This window comes from Ursus americanus, chromosome 9 (genome assembly GCF_024610735.1).
Source record: "Ursus americanus isolate L20-20 chromosome 9, mUrsAme1.1.p, whole genome shotgun sequence".
In the NCBI taxonomy this organism is placed as follows: domain Eukaryota; kingdom Metazoa; phylum Chordata; class Mammalia; order Carnivora; family Ursidae; genus Ursus; species Ursus americanus.
Window position 1 is genome coordinate 19,007,608 of NC_142135.1, and position 16,253 is coordinate 19,023,860.

The 16,253-nt window shown below is 38.4% G+C and overlaps 1 protein-coding gene across 5 annotated transcripts in view; it reads right to left on the minus strand.

Moving 5' to 3' along the window:
* Window positions 1-16,253, minus strand: part of COL14A1 (collagen type XIV alpha 1 chain) — a 245,740-nt gene that overhangs the window by 45,858 nt on the left and 183,629 nt on the right. For all 5 annotated transcript variants that reach the window (XM_045805730.2, XM_045805731.2, XM_045805732.2 and 2 more), the window contains 4 exons: window positions 6,604-6,657; window positions 3,119-3,214; window positions 1,921-1,974; window positions 1,316-1,369 (listed from right to left, as the gene is read on the minus strand). In XM_045805730.2, the coding sequence (XP_045661686.2) occupies window positions 1,316-1,369; window positions 1,921-1,974; window positions 3,119-3,214; window positions 6,604-6,657 (258 nt within the window). The remainder of the gene's footprint in view (window positions 1-1,315; window positions 1,370-1,920; window positions 1,975-3,118; window positions 3,215-6,603; window positions 6,658-16,253) is intronic.

A 16,253-nucleotide genomic window follows, 5' to 3' on the forward strand; every position in this document is an offset into this window, starting at 1 on the left:
TTCTTTTTTTTTTTTTATAATGATTTTTTATTATATTATGTTAGTCACCATACAGTACATCCCCGGTTTTCGATGTAAGCCTCGAACAATCTCCTTATTCTTGAGCCATATAGCCACCCCGAGCTAACGGTGGGTCTTGTTTGAGTACAGAAGTGAGTCTTCCAGCCAATCATTTGCTAACCCAGTGGGCAAGTTGTACCAAAAATAACCAGTGCATGACAAATGTGCTGTCCTTCATTGGATTGGATCTAAGCGGTTGCCACTCCATATAATTCAGTCTTGAGGGAAACTGTGGAGCCACCCACATCCTAAATCAGTGACAGTTTAAGGGGGGGGGATTTACTTGAATTTGTGTTTACCTGTCCAGCTTCATTTCTTGACAGTCTTTCCAAATCTAAGTGTGTGCACATGTGTGTACACAAGATACGCACACACACGTGCACACACGGCACCCTACTCTCCAGCCACACTGAATTCTGTGCAGTAGTGGAAATTGCCCACCTCCTCTTCTTCTCCATGCCTTCATAGGTTCTGTTCTCTGCATGTAATCACTTTCCTATCCTCATGCACCTGGCTAATTTTTGTCTCTTGTTGGAAACTCAGCCTCGATGGTGCCTCACCCAGGAAGCTTTCCCCACCCCTCTGAGTCTGGCTTAGTTATCTATTCTTTATACATACCCTCATAGGGCTCTGCAAATACCCCATCATAGCACGCATTACAGTTTCTTCTTTGGCTCTGGTATTCTCCCACTAAGCTACAAACTCTTTGAGTATAAGAACTTTAAATCCGGCTTAGTGAAAACGTGTTGACAAACACTGGATGTTAGCTCACTCCTGTCCTGACCATCCTTATAATTTCTTTCCCTGCTGTCCACATGAACAGGTTAAAAGACTAGACAACTGACATATATCAAATAAATGAAGAACACTGTGGATAGTCCTAATACTTAAAATTCACTCCTAGGATCCTTGATTTCCTTTAGGTTTGTGCCTAGAAAATGGAAAAAACTGGAAATTCTGCTAAACCAATGCACGCAATTCAGTGCAAATTGCATTCTGGTTATGGGAACATTCAGAAAGAGGTGTTGCCAATTTGGGAAGGTTTGATGAAAGGCCTCGGGTTTTGATGAAACTAATGGACGTAGAAGATGTCCGTGAAGGGAAATAGACACAGGATAGGCAGAATGTAGACAGGCAGGAGAAATAAGAAGGGAAAAAACCACCTAGTTTGACTTCCTTGCATAGAAAAGTATCAGAAACAAAGAATGTCTTGGTAAGGAATCTATTGTGCTAACAACCTTGGGCAGGTCCTTACCCTCTGGCCTGGAGAGCCATCACGTCCTGGTGAACCAATGCCTCCTGGGACACCCTAGGTAGAGCAAGGACAAAAAAAAAAGTCAGAGTCATGGAAACCGGAAATCAAGTGCCTTTCTACCCAGCTTCTCTGAAATAGATCAAGGCCTCTAAACAAACCTAATAGCATGAAGGTGAATTCAGAATCCAGAACTTATTTGTATGCAAGAAATGTCCCCCACCAATGCTCGCCCTCAGGAGCATCAGTATGACTCTCAGAAGCGACTCAAGTGAATGAACACAGGCTAACAGTCTTTAATAGAGAAACCCCTTACTGCTAAAATCACAGCTGACTTTAGAAGGTATAGCCTTCCCCTCCCCCCCCCACCTTGGCAAGGCTCTTGAGCTAAGAGGATTTGGGGGAGGGGCAGAGGGAGAAAGAGACAGAGAATCTTAAGCAGACTCCATGTGGAGCCTGGAGCCTGATGTGGGGCTCGATCCCACAACCCTGAGATCATGACCTGAGCGGAAATTAAGACTCGGACGCTTAACTGACTGAGCCACCCAGGCACCCCAAGCTAAAAGCATTTTTTTATTTTTTAGCAGACTAAAAAGTAAAACTCATACCTGTGGGCCAGGAAGGCCAGTCTCTCCTTTTTCTCCTTTAGCACCCGTCATACCCTGAACAGCCAAAGGCATTCGGGGTTAAGTTCACATAGGGTTAATTCTTCGTCTTTTCTATCTCTCCACTGACTGTTCTAACATTTTCAACAGTAACTGGCTTTCACACTAACATCCAAATACAGCATGTTTCACTTCTCACATATGCTACCCCCCGTGTGTAAGCATTCCTACGGAGCTGAACGTTTATACGGCAGAGCAGTTTAAACACAGAACACAGAGTCTGATACGGCCGAGGCCATACTGTACATCTGCGGAGGAGAGATTCAACAGTTTGATACTATTGATAGTTTAGATTTTTAAAGTTCATATCTACCTCGAGTTTTGGTTTTGTTTTAGCTAGAAAGATATGCGAATGGAATCTAGCAGGTAAGGCTACCAAAGGCTTAGTAGTAGTAGTAGCAATTGTATAACTGGAATGCTAATGCTTTCTAAACTGTGAAAATAACCCTGGAACAGAAAACTTCTCAGCAAGGGAGATATAATCATATGCACAGAAAGATGGCTAAAAATGTGCTTAAAAGGCTTATTTGTTTCAAATATTAATTTTGATTAACAGAAATTGGTTTTACTCTTGAAATTTTGATCCCTAGAGGAAGATCAATGAAAATCAGTGAGTGGCATTAAATTTGCTTTCTGTGATACAAATAGAGTGGCTGTATCAAAGTACACTGTCTATAATCTGAAACTCCAACGAAGTGCACTGGCCTTTGATGCCCACGAGATAAAAATCAGAAATAAATGGCCTCCATGAATCTATATCCATGAATACTACAAATAGATAATGAACAACTGGAATTTGTTACTTTTTAGACTTTATTACATCTATGAAGGATTTGATCCAACAAGAAAAAGGACAATAAATGTCATAGCCCTTTTCTTTCCTTAGACAACTTGCTTATGGACAAACCTACCCTGTGTGGATGTATCTATTTGTAAAATACCCTCATCACTTAACAAAAAATTCACTAATGAATGAACTCATGAACTTTCAGTTACTACTTTCATTTCTCAATTCTTATCTTTAGGGGTTGGAAGGGACTGAGGTTCATTGTAAAGGGCACAGAAGACAAAAGTTCACTCTTTATAATTCATGAAAAAGTGAACACAATAAAGTCCACCCAAATGTTTACATGCTACTCACAGGCATTCCTTGAATGGACAGACCACTTGGTCCTTGGGGTCCAGGGGGACCCTGAGGTCCTGGAGGGCCCGTGTCACCCCGAGGGCCCTCTGGTCCCTGGAACACAAGAGAAGAAAATCATTTCAGAGGTAAGTTAGAATCTCAGTACTCAAAAGATATTTCTGCTTAGAGCACTTATAATTTATTTCCTTACAGAAATGTTCCTAAGACACAAAACGCTGATAGGATAGCGAGACAAAATGCCTCAGATGGTGCGCCTCCCAGACAAGATGTCATCAGTAAACCAAAGCAGTAAACACATGGGGGTTGTTCAACTATAATTTTTTTTCTTCCGTAAATAAGAAGGCTATGCCAACTATGTGAGTAACTAGACCCCCCACGCTCCGTAACAAATCCAAGAGACAGAAGTACTTCGAGACCACCCTCCTGGCCTGTGGCATGTAGGTTCATACCTTCCAGCTGAACTACATTCTCTCCACCTCCACCCCTGTCTGTTACCCATCTTGGGGGCACCCCTGCATTACTAAGACTTTGCCCCCAGTCCCTGTTTGCTTCTTCATCTTGATCCTACCATCCTTCTGTGCCTCTTTAATGTCTGCCTAATGACCTGCCCTTGGTGCAATATTCCTTGATTTTCTTTCTCCTCAGGATCAGGCAGTCCTATCACATTAGCAACTCTTATTTCCATAGTTTGGACCTTGTGGTTTAGCTAAAGCTCTATCTCCTCCATAATCTTAGATCCAAAAAACTGTATCCTCAACCCCTTCTTTCCTTTCTTTCATCCTGGGACTCCAGTGAAAACTAGTATAAGCTAAGACTTCCAACACCTGGATATCATGTTAAATTGGAGGTTGACAAATCCACTACTTGGGGCAAGCAATACAGAAGATGATAATGAGCATAGTCAGCTAAGGTTTAGTTTCATGGGAGTAACCATGTGGACGTGTCCAATGGTCTGGGGATCAAGGGATGTCTGAGCTGGCATGGATTTTGGAGTAGCTGAAGATGTGTTTTTGGGTGAGGTTCTTAAGGAGCCTGTTGAGACAGTAACAGAGGAAACTGATAAAGATGTGATGAAAAGCTGGTAGAAGGGAGAGAAAGAGAAACCTGAGCAGTGTAGGGAAGGCCAAAGGGGGGGAAATTTCTAATAGAAAGGTCTCCAACCATATCAAATGCTGTAGAGATCTCAAGTAAGATAGGAATTAAACCATAGCCTGTGGATTTGATAACAAGGAGGTAATCAGTGATCTTAATAAGAAGAATTTTACAGGATTCTTATAGGAATAGAAGTCATATGCAGGTTAAGTATGATTCTGGTTATATATAAATGGAATTATATACTATGAACTTCATCGGTTCATGCTTCTTTTATGTGTCAGAGTGGTGTTGGGGTTCATACTTTTGTTGCATGTTTCCATAGTATGTTCCTTTCAATTGCTGAATGGTACTCCATTGCATAGATACACAGAAAATTGTTCATTCACCTATTAATGAACATTTGAATCATTTCCTGATTTTGCTATTGTGAATAAAGGTGCTATGAACACTTATGTACCGCCCCCATAAAAACTATTTTGGAAGTGAGGATGCAGAAAACAAATGAAAACTATTCTTACAAGAGACATAGTGTAAGAGGAGGAAAGATAGAGGTAGCTAGATCTAAAAAAATATGATGGAAGAGACAAGCCAGGAATTGACAAATATTAGTTAATGCTTATAATCATTTAATCATCTATCACTTCAGTATTATTGAGGAACTGAGAATGGAGCAGAAGGGCAGAAAGTATATGGTCTCATTTTATTCTATACAGTATGAGACAAAAATGACTAGGAGAGCCCAGCAGCAGGGTTGCTTTAAGCTTCTAAATTCTCATTGTTTGCTACAACTAAAAGATGGACCCACAAAATGGAAAATAATACAGCGTAGGGCTTTCCATATGGAAGGTATCCTTTATCTGTTCCTACACTATGGCATTGGTGGACATGTGGGCATTCTTTGTCTAACAAGACATTTTCCTAAAACCACTTCGTACTGATATCTGTGATTTATCAAAATCATCATGTAAAAATAACCCCATCAGCAGTGGTCCTGTGGAAATGGATTATCAGAGGTAAGGGGTCAATGTTGGGATCATCAAACATCTTTGAACTCCTAACAAGTCTTCATGATCAGAATCATCATCCGGTGAGAATGTGGGAAAACCATGGGATCATGCCGGGAACCCAATGGGAGGAGGAATGCAGAATCAACAGGAGCTCCTGGGCACTGTGCTGAGGTGGAACTGAGGAAGACCCAGTGTATTGCTGTCTGAAAAGAGGCTTTCAAATCACTGGCCTTCCTTGTAGGACCATAAGAGAGAGAGCCAGGTAAGAAACATCAAGTCTGTGCCTAAGATATGTGTTACAATCTCAGAAAATCAAACAAACAACAAAGAAGATATCTCATGAGTTTTGAGTTGGCTAGTGACTCATTAGCTTCAGTCTTCTTTCATTTACTTCCTTCCTCCCCATATAAGCTCCTACCTTGCTTCACTTGTTTCCAGTTTTATAGTAAAATTTTTTGCAATGTTCTCTTCCCCATGCAAAAATACCATGCAAATTGAGTAAGTGACCATATTGAAGCAGTAAGTCAAGACTGCAAGGTGGGTGGAGAGGAGATCATGGGGCAACAGGTGCAAATGAAACAGGGGGTCAAATTATAGAGGGCCTTGAATGCCACGCCAAGGAAGGTGAATTGCCTTCTCAGGACAATAGCATATGACTACAGATTTAAAAGTATGATATGGCCCAGCATAACTTTAAAGAAATAAATCTGGGGGCAGATGTGAAGAATCCATCAGAAAATCAAAAGCACTGGAGCCAGGAGACCAGTTAGAAGATTTGCCAAAAGCCAGATAGAAGATGGTGAGACCTGAATTCAATTAGTGGCTGGGTTTCTGCCCATCCGTTAGGGCGCCTTTGTGCAAACTAGGAAAACGTGTGCCTGGACATGGTTTGGCAAGGCTTGGTCGTCTCAGCTGGTGCCTTTGTGGCCTACCCCAGCACACATGGTGGCCCTGGGCAGTGAGAAAGGAAAACAGAGCTGTGTGTTTGATTATACATTGTGGGGAGGGAGTAGGACTCTAAAACTTGAGAAATTACATGGAAAGGAGTGCTGCCTAGTTGTGATTCAGTTTTCTCTCTACTTTGTTGTAGGTAGACAATGAGAAGAATATACACGAAAGAACACTACCTTGGAAACTAAACCACTCAGAACACTGACATTCTATTTTTGACCTGGAAACCAACCTTTCTTTCACTGAGTTCTTAAGTATTTTTATGAAAAAACAGAAGTCTTTAAGAATAAAGGAAAAGACTTAGACACAACTTTCCACAAAAACATAAGGGGTTCCGGACTGCAAAGGGTAAACAGTACTGAACTCCAAAATTATATTGTTGCTAGATATGAGACAGACAGAGATACAGAGAGACAGAGAGAAAATTACCTTTGGACCCTGTTCACCTCGTTGGCCCTTTGGTCCTCGGAGTCCTGGACCACCCTGGCAAACAGATGTTAAGTATTAGCACAAAGACAAGTCTTAAACAGCATGTTTCATCCATTTTCTTCAAAAATATGGATTATGTAAGTCTTATTTTGAATAAAGTCCAACTCATTGTGTAATGGTACATACTCATTATGATCCTTCACTGGAAATCTGCCACCTAGACTCACCTCTTCCTGCTGATGATTTCATAGTTTGAGAAAGCTTTCTAGGCCAAATGCTTTCAAATTAAAAAAAGCTTCAGTATTTTGAAATTTAGTGTGTAAGACAACTACTATTAATGGACACAAATAAAATACACTGCTAATCTAAAATTGTGTCTTATACCACAACTTTGAGATTATTTAATTAAATTGTAAAAAGCATCTAAAAATAGTAACAATTTAATTTTATTTACACCATAAAAGGCTAATCAGTGTTACTGAAACTTCAGTTATTTGTATTTTCCCTAATATTTTTGCCCTATTAACGCGCCATCTGCACAATTACTTAATATCATTTTCTTTATCTAGATATATATGTATGTGTATATGTATTCTTGCAAACATATTCTTTGTATATATGTGCATAAATATATACGTGTATACACAATATTTTTCAATTGACTCACTATTTCACTTAAATCTAATCTTAAAAGCAAATAGTATAGCACTATAGTTAATGGAAAAATGCGTTACTTATTAAGAATAGAATGTAACCTTGAAAATATACTATAAATAATGTTATTAAATTTAGCTAGATTTTGTTCCTATTGAAGTCTGTGAGCCATGGGCTTGTTCTTTGTTAAAAAGGGAGACAAGTAAGTATTAGTGTGCACCAGACTGAGAATATCTCTTTCACCTGAGCAGAAGGATTAAAAGCTCATTGAAAATGGAATAGCTCTCTCAGTGTGTGATTTCGATTTATTTCCTGCTACACACGTGACTCCTGGAAAACATTTTGTGTACCGTCAGCAAAACACTTGCATCACTTGGGAAAAGATTGGATTGGGTGAGCTTTAAGGTTTCTTCCAGCTTCTTTTAACCACTTAAATTCAATCCCCTCCCCAATAACACCTGGTTGCTTATCTTCCAGACTTCTTTTTTTTTTTTTCAAGATTTTATTTATTGGAGGCGCACCTGGGTGGCTCAGTCGTTAAGCATCTGCCTTTGGCTCAGGGTGTGATCCCAGGGTCCTGGGATCAAGCCCCATGTCAGGCTCCCTGCTCTGCTGGGAGCCTGCTTCTTCCTCTCCCACTCCCCCTGCTTGTGTTCCCTCTCTCGCTGGCTGTCTCTCTGTCAAATAAATAAATAAAATCTTTAAAAAAAAAGATTTTATTTATTGGAGAGAGAGCTCACGAGAGAGCACAAGCAGGGGGAAGGGCAGAGGGAGAGGGACAAGCAAACTCTCCCACTGAGCAGTGAACCCCATGTGGGCTGATCCCAGGACCCTGAGATCATGACCTGAGCTGAAGGCAGATGCTTAACCCACTGAGCCACCTGGGCGCCCCTCTTCCAGACTTTTAAAATACAATTATAAAATTGCATATATGTATGTACCTATAGAAAATATTACCTATAGTATTTTTGTGCTATTATATGATATATTATAAATTACATATGTGACATCACACTGTTTACATACTTCTAAGTTTTTTAACAATGTGTTTTAGAGATTCTTTTCCATGACATAACATATGATTTAACTTATTCTGAATGAGTTGTGTAGTTTTCCAAACCTTGGATTATATAATTTTGTTTGTTTAACCATTCTTCATTATTGGAAACATAGGGTTTTCTCACACTTTTTTTTTTCCTGTTTTAACACTTCTGCAATTAACATCCTTATACAGCCCTTAAGTACAAACTTTAATATTTAAGTACAAATATTAATATTTAGGATATCAACAAGTAGAATTATAAATGAAATTTGATGGGTAGGTAGATATAATATCAAACTGTGCTCCAAAAAGCTGTGTCAGTTTACTCATCTACCAAGAGTTTAAGAGGGTTCCTCCTTCTCTAAACCTTAGTCACCACTCAATATTGAAGGGGAGCAGAATTTGTCACCTCACAGTGTGCCTCTCAGGCACAAGGATTATTTAAGAAACTGCAGACACAGGAGAAGCCCTGAAAACCAAAAACCAAGTAAAAGTTTTATGAGACATTTATATTTATAAGAGAAGTCTCCATTTGTAACAGTGTCTCCCTCTTTGTACCAGGAAGGAAGGGAGGACTCTAAATCTCTAGAAACTTACTTACGAAGAAGACAGAGACTGGGATCTGCATAATAGCCTCACCCTTGTTTGCTATGCCTTTCCTGGTAACCTCCCCAAACATACCCCCTATCCCCAATGCCCCCCTCCCCCCCCCCATCGTCTTTAGCTGAAGATGATATTTAAAGTGATGGCTTCAACCACTTTGGGGAGTTACTTAGTTTTCCTGGGTATCTTCCACGTATACAGGAGGTATGCATGTTATTAAACTCTAGATTGTTTCTCTTCTGCTAATCTGTCTTTTTATTAAAGGGGTGTCTTAGCCAGGAACCCAGAAGAGTAGAGGGAAAATTATTTTTCCTCCCCCACAATGCTGTCAAACTTTACATTGTGATCAAACTAATTGGTAAAAATAATATTTTACTCTTATTTTAATTTTCATTTCCCTAAACACTACTCTAATGGGGCATCTTTTCATAACATTTTCCATTTGCATTTCATCTCAATGCAACTACCTATTTCTGTACTTTACTCAGTTTTCTAATGGGTTACATGTCTCCTTCTCTTTAATGTGTAGAAATTCTTCATATATTTGGATACCACACCTTTCACTGTTACATGGGATGCAAATATTTTTTCCCAGAGTGGCAGACACTTTTGGTTGGTTACCAAACAGTCTTTCCTGACTCCCTTCTCCATTTTATTTCTCCTACTACAAGACTAAAAAAGATGGATTTGCTTGCCCAGTCCCCTTTGCAACCAGGAATGGGCACATTAACCACTTTGGGCTAATGTGATCAACAGGCCACAAGCCTATAGAAAGGAAAGTGGGAAACTGGGACAAGCTTAGGTCCTTGGGATCATCCACCTCTAAATCTTTTGTTGAGCAAACAATAAATATTTAAACATCTGTTTATACTACTGTATCAGTCAAATGTTCTGTTCCTTGAAGCAAGTGCAATTCATCCCAATTAATATATCATTCTGGCCCGAACTCTTTAATTTTTTCTGTGCATCTTTAATGATTGGTTTTTAACTGCAGGTTTTGTTGAAATATGATAATTTGTCTCACAGCTATTCATGTCAGAGGCACCGTGTCTAAAAGCCTCAAAACTTTTATATTTGTAACTTATTTTGCACCTTATCCTTAACCGTCAACACTGAGCACATGACAAGAATTCAATACATTTTTGTGGATGTTAACTTCCATCTTTTTTTTTTTTTTAACTTCCATCCTTTTACTAAGAAAGGGTTAGTCTAATCGGCCAAAGCAACCTTTTTCATGACACATCTCCAAAGGCAAGAGAAACAAAAGATAAAATGAACTTATGGGACTTCATCAAGATAAAAAGCTTCTGCACAGCCAAGGAAACAGTCAGAAAAACTAAGAGGCAGCCCACGGAATGGGAGAATATATTTGCAAATGACACTACAGATAAAGGACTGGTATCCAAGATCTACAAAGAACTTCTCAAACTTAATACACGAGAAACAAATAAACAAATCAAAAAATGGGCAGAAGATATGAACAGACACTTTTCCAATTAAGACATACAAATGGCTAACAGACACATGAAAAAATGTTCAAAATCATTAGCCATCAGGGAAATTCAAATCAAAACCACACTGAGATACCACCTTACGCCAGTTAGAATGGCAAAAATAGACAAGGCAAGGAACAACAATTGTTGGAGAGGATGTGGAGAAAGGGGAACCCTCCTACATTGTTGGTGGGAATGCAAGTTGGTACAGCCACTCTGGAAAACAGTGTGGCGGTCCCTTAAAAAGTTAAAAATTGAGCTACCCTATGATCCAGCCATTGCACTACTGGGTGTTTACCCCAAAGATACAGACGTAGTGAAGAGAAGGGCCATATGCACCCCAATGTTCATAGCAGCAATGTCCACAATAGCTAAATTGTGGAAGGAGCCGAGATGCCCTTCAACAGATGACTGGATTAAGAAGTTGTGGTCCATATATACAATGGAATATTACTCAGCTATCAGAAAGAACGAATTCTCAACATTTGCTGCAACATGGACGGCACTGGAGGAGATAATGCTAAGTGAAACAAGTCAAGCAGAGAAAGACAACTATCATATGATTTCTCTCATCTATGGAACATAAGAACTAGGATGATCGGTAGGGGAAGAAAGGGATAAAGAAAGGGGGGGTAATCAGAAGGGGGAATGAAACATGAGAGACTATGGACTATGAGAAACAAACTGAGGGCCTCAGAGGGGAGGGGGGTGGGGCAATGGGATAGACCGGTGATGGGTAGTAAGGAGGGCACGTATTGCATGGTGCACTGGGTGTTATATGCAACTAATGAATCATCGAACTTTACGTCGGAAACCGGGGATGTACTGTATGGTGACTAACATAATATAATAAAAATCATTAAATAAAATAAATAAATAAATAAAAAATAACCCACAAAAATAAAAAAATTAAAAAAAAGGAAGAAAGGGTTAGTCTAGGCAAAGGGAATATGGTTCATTCACCCAGGCCTTCCTACGGCTCTTCCGTAGCTTTATTGGCACCAAACACCACTGTGTGAATTCTTGAATTTGAAAATAATCACAACTATATTAAATCATTAGACAGGGTTTATTGCATATTGTTTGGGATACCATTTCTTGAATAGTTTATTATACTTTAAATATTTGAAAATTTCAATAGCGTTTCTCCTCTTTTACATCTTTCTAAGTCAGAACTCAAGTCTTCTCTTTCACTTCTCTGCTGCTTTTTTCTCATTACAAAGTTTGACTCTTAGGTCATATGTGAATATTTTATAACTTGTCCCAGCAGTATTGCAGATGAAAAAACTTGAAAACCCTCCAGCTAAAAAAGCTTATTAATGCTGCTTAAAATAAAATAAACATCATTGTAATTAAAAACTGAACGCATAAATGCCAGGCAGGAAGAAGAAACAAAAACCAGAGAAGCAAGTGTGTGCTCAGAGACTGCCCTGGGGAAGGATGGGGAAAATGGTTCAGGGTTGCTGCAAAGTTTGTATTTTATAGCCTACACAGAGCAAGGAAATATGAACTTGAGCCTGTGATAGGTGGGGGCAGGGTGGAAAATGAAATGTTCTTTAAAGCTGAGGAACTTGAAAGTCTTCCCTGTGAATCAGATAGGAAAAAAAAAAAAACAAACAATAAAAAATAGCAGGTGGATGACCAAGATGTTGTTTCCAATGTAGCTATGGGAGGAGTAGGAAATGTCTTTGCTAAGAAATATTACCCAGAAGCTGATTCTCATACAATCTAGGGATCAGAATTCATACACTCAGGAGCAAACAAAACTCCAAAGTCAAATGTCTAAGGTGGATTTCAGTTGGTTGTCTACCCAGGAGCTTAGCAGAAGCAAGCACAGATATTCTCTGGAGGAATACAGCTCAAAACTGGCTCAAAATATCCCCCAAGATAAAATTTCAAGTAATACAAACTCAAATATACACCAAAAAAATTCACAAAATACATGTGGAAACAGGATAGCATGAGTAACATCAGCAGAAAAAAAATGGCAGACTCAGAACCACGCACAATGCAGATATTGACATGATCAGATAAAAAATAAACTGTATTTAAAATATTGAAAGAAAAAATAGTTTTGAAGTGTTACAAGAGAAGAAAGACTATAGAAATGCCTGGAAGGTTTGAAAAGGAACCAAATATAACTTCTAGCTGTGCTAAATATAGTCATCAAAATCAGAAATACAATGGATAGGTTAAGTAGCATATTAAACATAGCTAAAGACAGAATACACTAGAAACTAAATTTGAAGAAATTACATAGAAGAAGCCTGGAGATACAAGCAGAAATAAATAAAAAAGGTTAAGAGACATGAGAGTAAGAAAGTACATCAGTTGAGCTTCAGAAAAACGTAATCGAGATGATAGGAGAGAGGCAATTATCGAAGAGATAGTGACTAAGAAAACTCCAAATTTAACGAGAAACATTGCCATTCAAACTCATGAAGTCATAAGTTTTCCAAAATGGCAGATTGTCTTCATCAAAAACCCCGCACCAGAGCAGAGCGTGGCGAAACTTCTGATCACTAAAGACAAAGGGATCTTGAAAATAAGATCCTCCCGTTTATTAGTTTGGAAAGTTGTCTCACTGCTTTAATTAAGGCCAATATTAAAAAATTTTTAAGCAAGACAGGAGGCTTATTATTCTCTTATATTAAAACCCGAGCTGATAACTGGTTCGTTGTAGTAGAGTAGCTTTACCACACAAGGCAGCCTGCAAGCTCGGGTGCTTTAATTCTATTGCTCTGCACTGCTTGCTAAAGTGAAACATTACCACGTGTTCCCAGAGTAGCATGTTGAGAGAGGTGAGAATGGATAAGGAAGTTATTTTGTTTTCACTTAAGAACAACTTCTAGGTTGATTGCATATCCCTTTTCTCTTACTGGCCAGAACTTGGTCATAAGGTGATATCTACTTGTACAGATGTTAAGAAATCAAGTCTCTAGCTGAATGGCCGTGTGCTTAGCTAGAACTCGGGGAATTCTGCTACGAAAAAGAAGCAGTGGCAATGAGGGTACAATCAACGATCTCTGTAACAACCATCAAAACTATCTTTTGATAATATGGGAAATAAAAGCATTTGGTGATGAAAAAAAATTAAAAATTGACTATCAATAGTCTCTCATCAAAGGAACATCTTGGGGCACCTGGGTGGCACAGTGGGTTAAGTGTCCGACTCTTTGTTTTGGCTCTGGTCATGACCTTGTGGTCCTGAGATGAAGCCATGTGGAGGGCTCTACGCTCAGTGGGAAGTCTGCTTGAGATTCTCTCTCTCCCCCTCTCTCTGTCCTTTCTCCTGCATGATTGCACTCTCTCTCTCTCTTATAAATGAATGAATGAATGAATGAATGAATGAATAAATAAATAAATAAATAAATAAATAAATAAATAAATAAATAAATAAAACATCCAAAGTGTGTATCCAGGAGAAATAAAAATGATACTGGAAGATACCATGAGCAAAGAAATAGCAAGTATGGAGACAAGTCTTAATACATAGTAATTTATAACAAGTACTAATAAAATGTCTAGTTTGTGATGTTAAAAAAAGTATCAAAATACCTGATAGCAACAGTGCATAAATTATAAAAAGGATGATCCAAGAGAAAAAAATTCCAAGAGTATCATATCTGTTGAAATAAGGATGAAAATCTTGATTCTTTTGAGACTTTGTCAAGCTAAATATGTTTGTTAAAATCTCTTGGTTGACTACTAAAAGAACAGCTATAGAGAGCAAAATTTCCAGGTGAGTGGAGGGGAGAAGAAAAGAATAACAACGAAAAGCCAAAAAGTGTAAATAAGTAGACAAAACCTCAACCAACCAAGAAAACCACATATATATCACGTGGGATGAATAGAAAGCAAAAACTAAGGGGACAGATAATGGGATATTTGCCCAAAGAGGTTAATTATCACAAATAATAGAGTGAATGGACTAAACTCTAAAAAAACCTGCAAAACCAGACTGAAAATAAAACCTAGCCATATACTATTTAAACAGAACACATCTCAAACATCAAGACAACAGAAAGGCTGAAACTAAAAGGATGAAGAAAATGGGCCTTAAGGAGGGTATGTGATGTGATGAGCACTGGGTGTTATATGCAACTGATGAATTCATTGAACTCTGCATCTGAAACTAATGACATACTCTATGTTGGCTGATTGAATTTAAATTAAAAAAATATACATATATACCACAAAAATAATCCAAAAGAGAAAACTCACTAGCAAGATGATCGTTCTCGATTTTTGTACACTGTAACACAATCTCAGGATGTACACACGATGCAGAATTACAAACAAAATTTGACAGATTGAAGTGGAAGTAGAAGATTTTAAACATCTATCTCAGCAATTGAAAGATAAAGAATTAATGCAGATAAAGAAGATTCTAACCACACAACTGACAGTTTGACTTACTGGATATTTGTATTTAGAATTCTGAACTCCACAATTAGAAAACACACATTCTTCTAAAGCATACATGGAACAGCCGTAAAACTTGACAAAAGGCCACAAAGCAAATGTCAAAGAACCAACAAATGTCCAAAAGCTGGTACTATGCAGACTATCTTCCATAAAAACATGCAATAAAATTAATATAAAAGATATATAAACTGCACATATGATCGGAAATTTAAAGAGACACTTCTAAGAGAAACATGGCTAAAAAGGAGTAAAGAAAAACATAAAAAATAATAGCTCACAGAAATATTAAATTTAACTACACTGGCCTTAAAATTTCTAGACAATAAAAAGGTCTCATGAACAACAACAAGCAAGCCACAGACCAGGAAATGATATTTGCAAACCATATCATTAATAAAGGATAAGTGTCCAGAATACATAAAACCACTTAGAAACTAATAAGCAAAAAAAATGCACAACAAAATCCCAGAAAAGTTTATAAACAGGTATTTACATAGAAAGGAATCCAAATGACTCAGAGACAAATGAAAAACTGCTCCATCTTACTAGCACAAAGGGAAAGTCATTTAAAATGTCAACCACAAGGGCGCCTGGGGGGCTCAGGTGGTTGACTCTTGATTTCAGCTCAGGTCATGATCTCAGGGTCTTGAGATCAAGCCCCAAGTTGCGCCCCGTGCTGGGCGTGGAGTCTGCTTATGATTCTCTCTCTCTCCCTCTGCCCTTTCCTGCTTATTTTCTCTCTCTCTCTCAAGAAAAATAAATAAACGAATAAAATAAAACAAAAACCACAGGGTTTTACACTCATCAGATAAGCGATAGCTCTTGAATCTGGCAACATCACTGTGCTCGTGAGATGCAGGGAAACCAGACCTCTTCTAGAGTTTGTGGGAGAAGATATTGGGACAACCATCTGGAAAGGCAATTAGTGGTTTCTTCATGAAGTTGGAGATACACCCTCCTTATTCTCCAACAAATCTGATCCTGCGGGTTATTGTAAGGGCCCTCAACTCATGTTTGCAGAGACATACAAAGGATGTTCACTGTAATAATAGAGTAGTAGGGAAATACTCCAGAGTTATGGGTCAATAAACTCTAGTTTATATAATGGAACAATGTGCATTACCTTTGATAAGGTTCAAAGACATAACTTTTTAAAAAATATTTATCTATTTATTAGAGAGAGAGAGCAAGAATGCAGAGGGGACCACACAGGGCTTGATCTCACAATTCTGAGGTCATGAGATGAGCCGAAACCAAGAGTCAGATGCTTAATTGCTCCACGCAGATGCTCCTCAAAGACATACTTTTGGGTTAAAAAAAAAAAAAAAAGCAAGCTATACACAGTTGAAAATAAATCTGTGTTTCCAATTCCAAGATTAAACCGAGGACAAACCCTTACATTTGATTGAAGTTTCATAATGCACGAATAC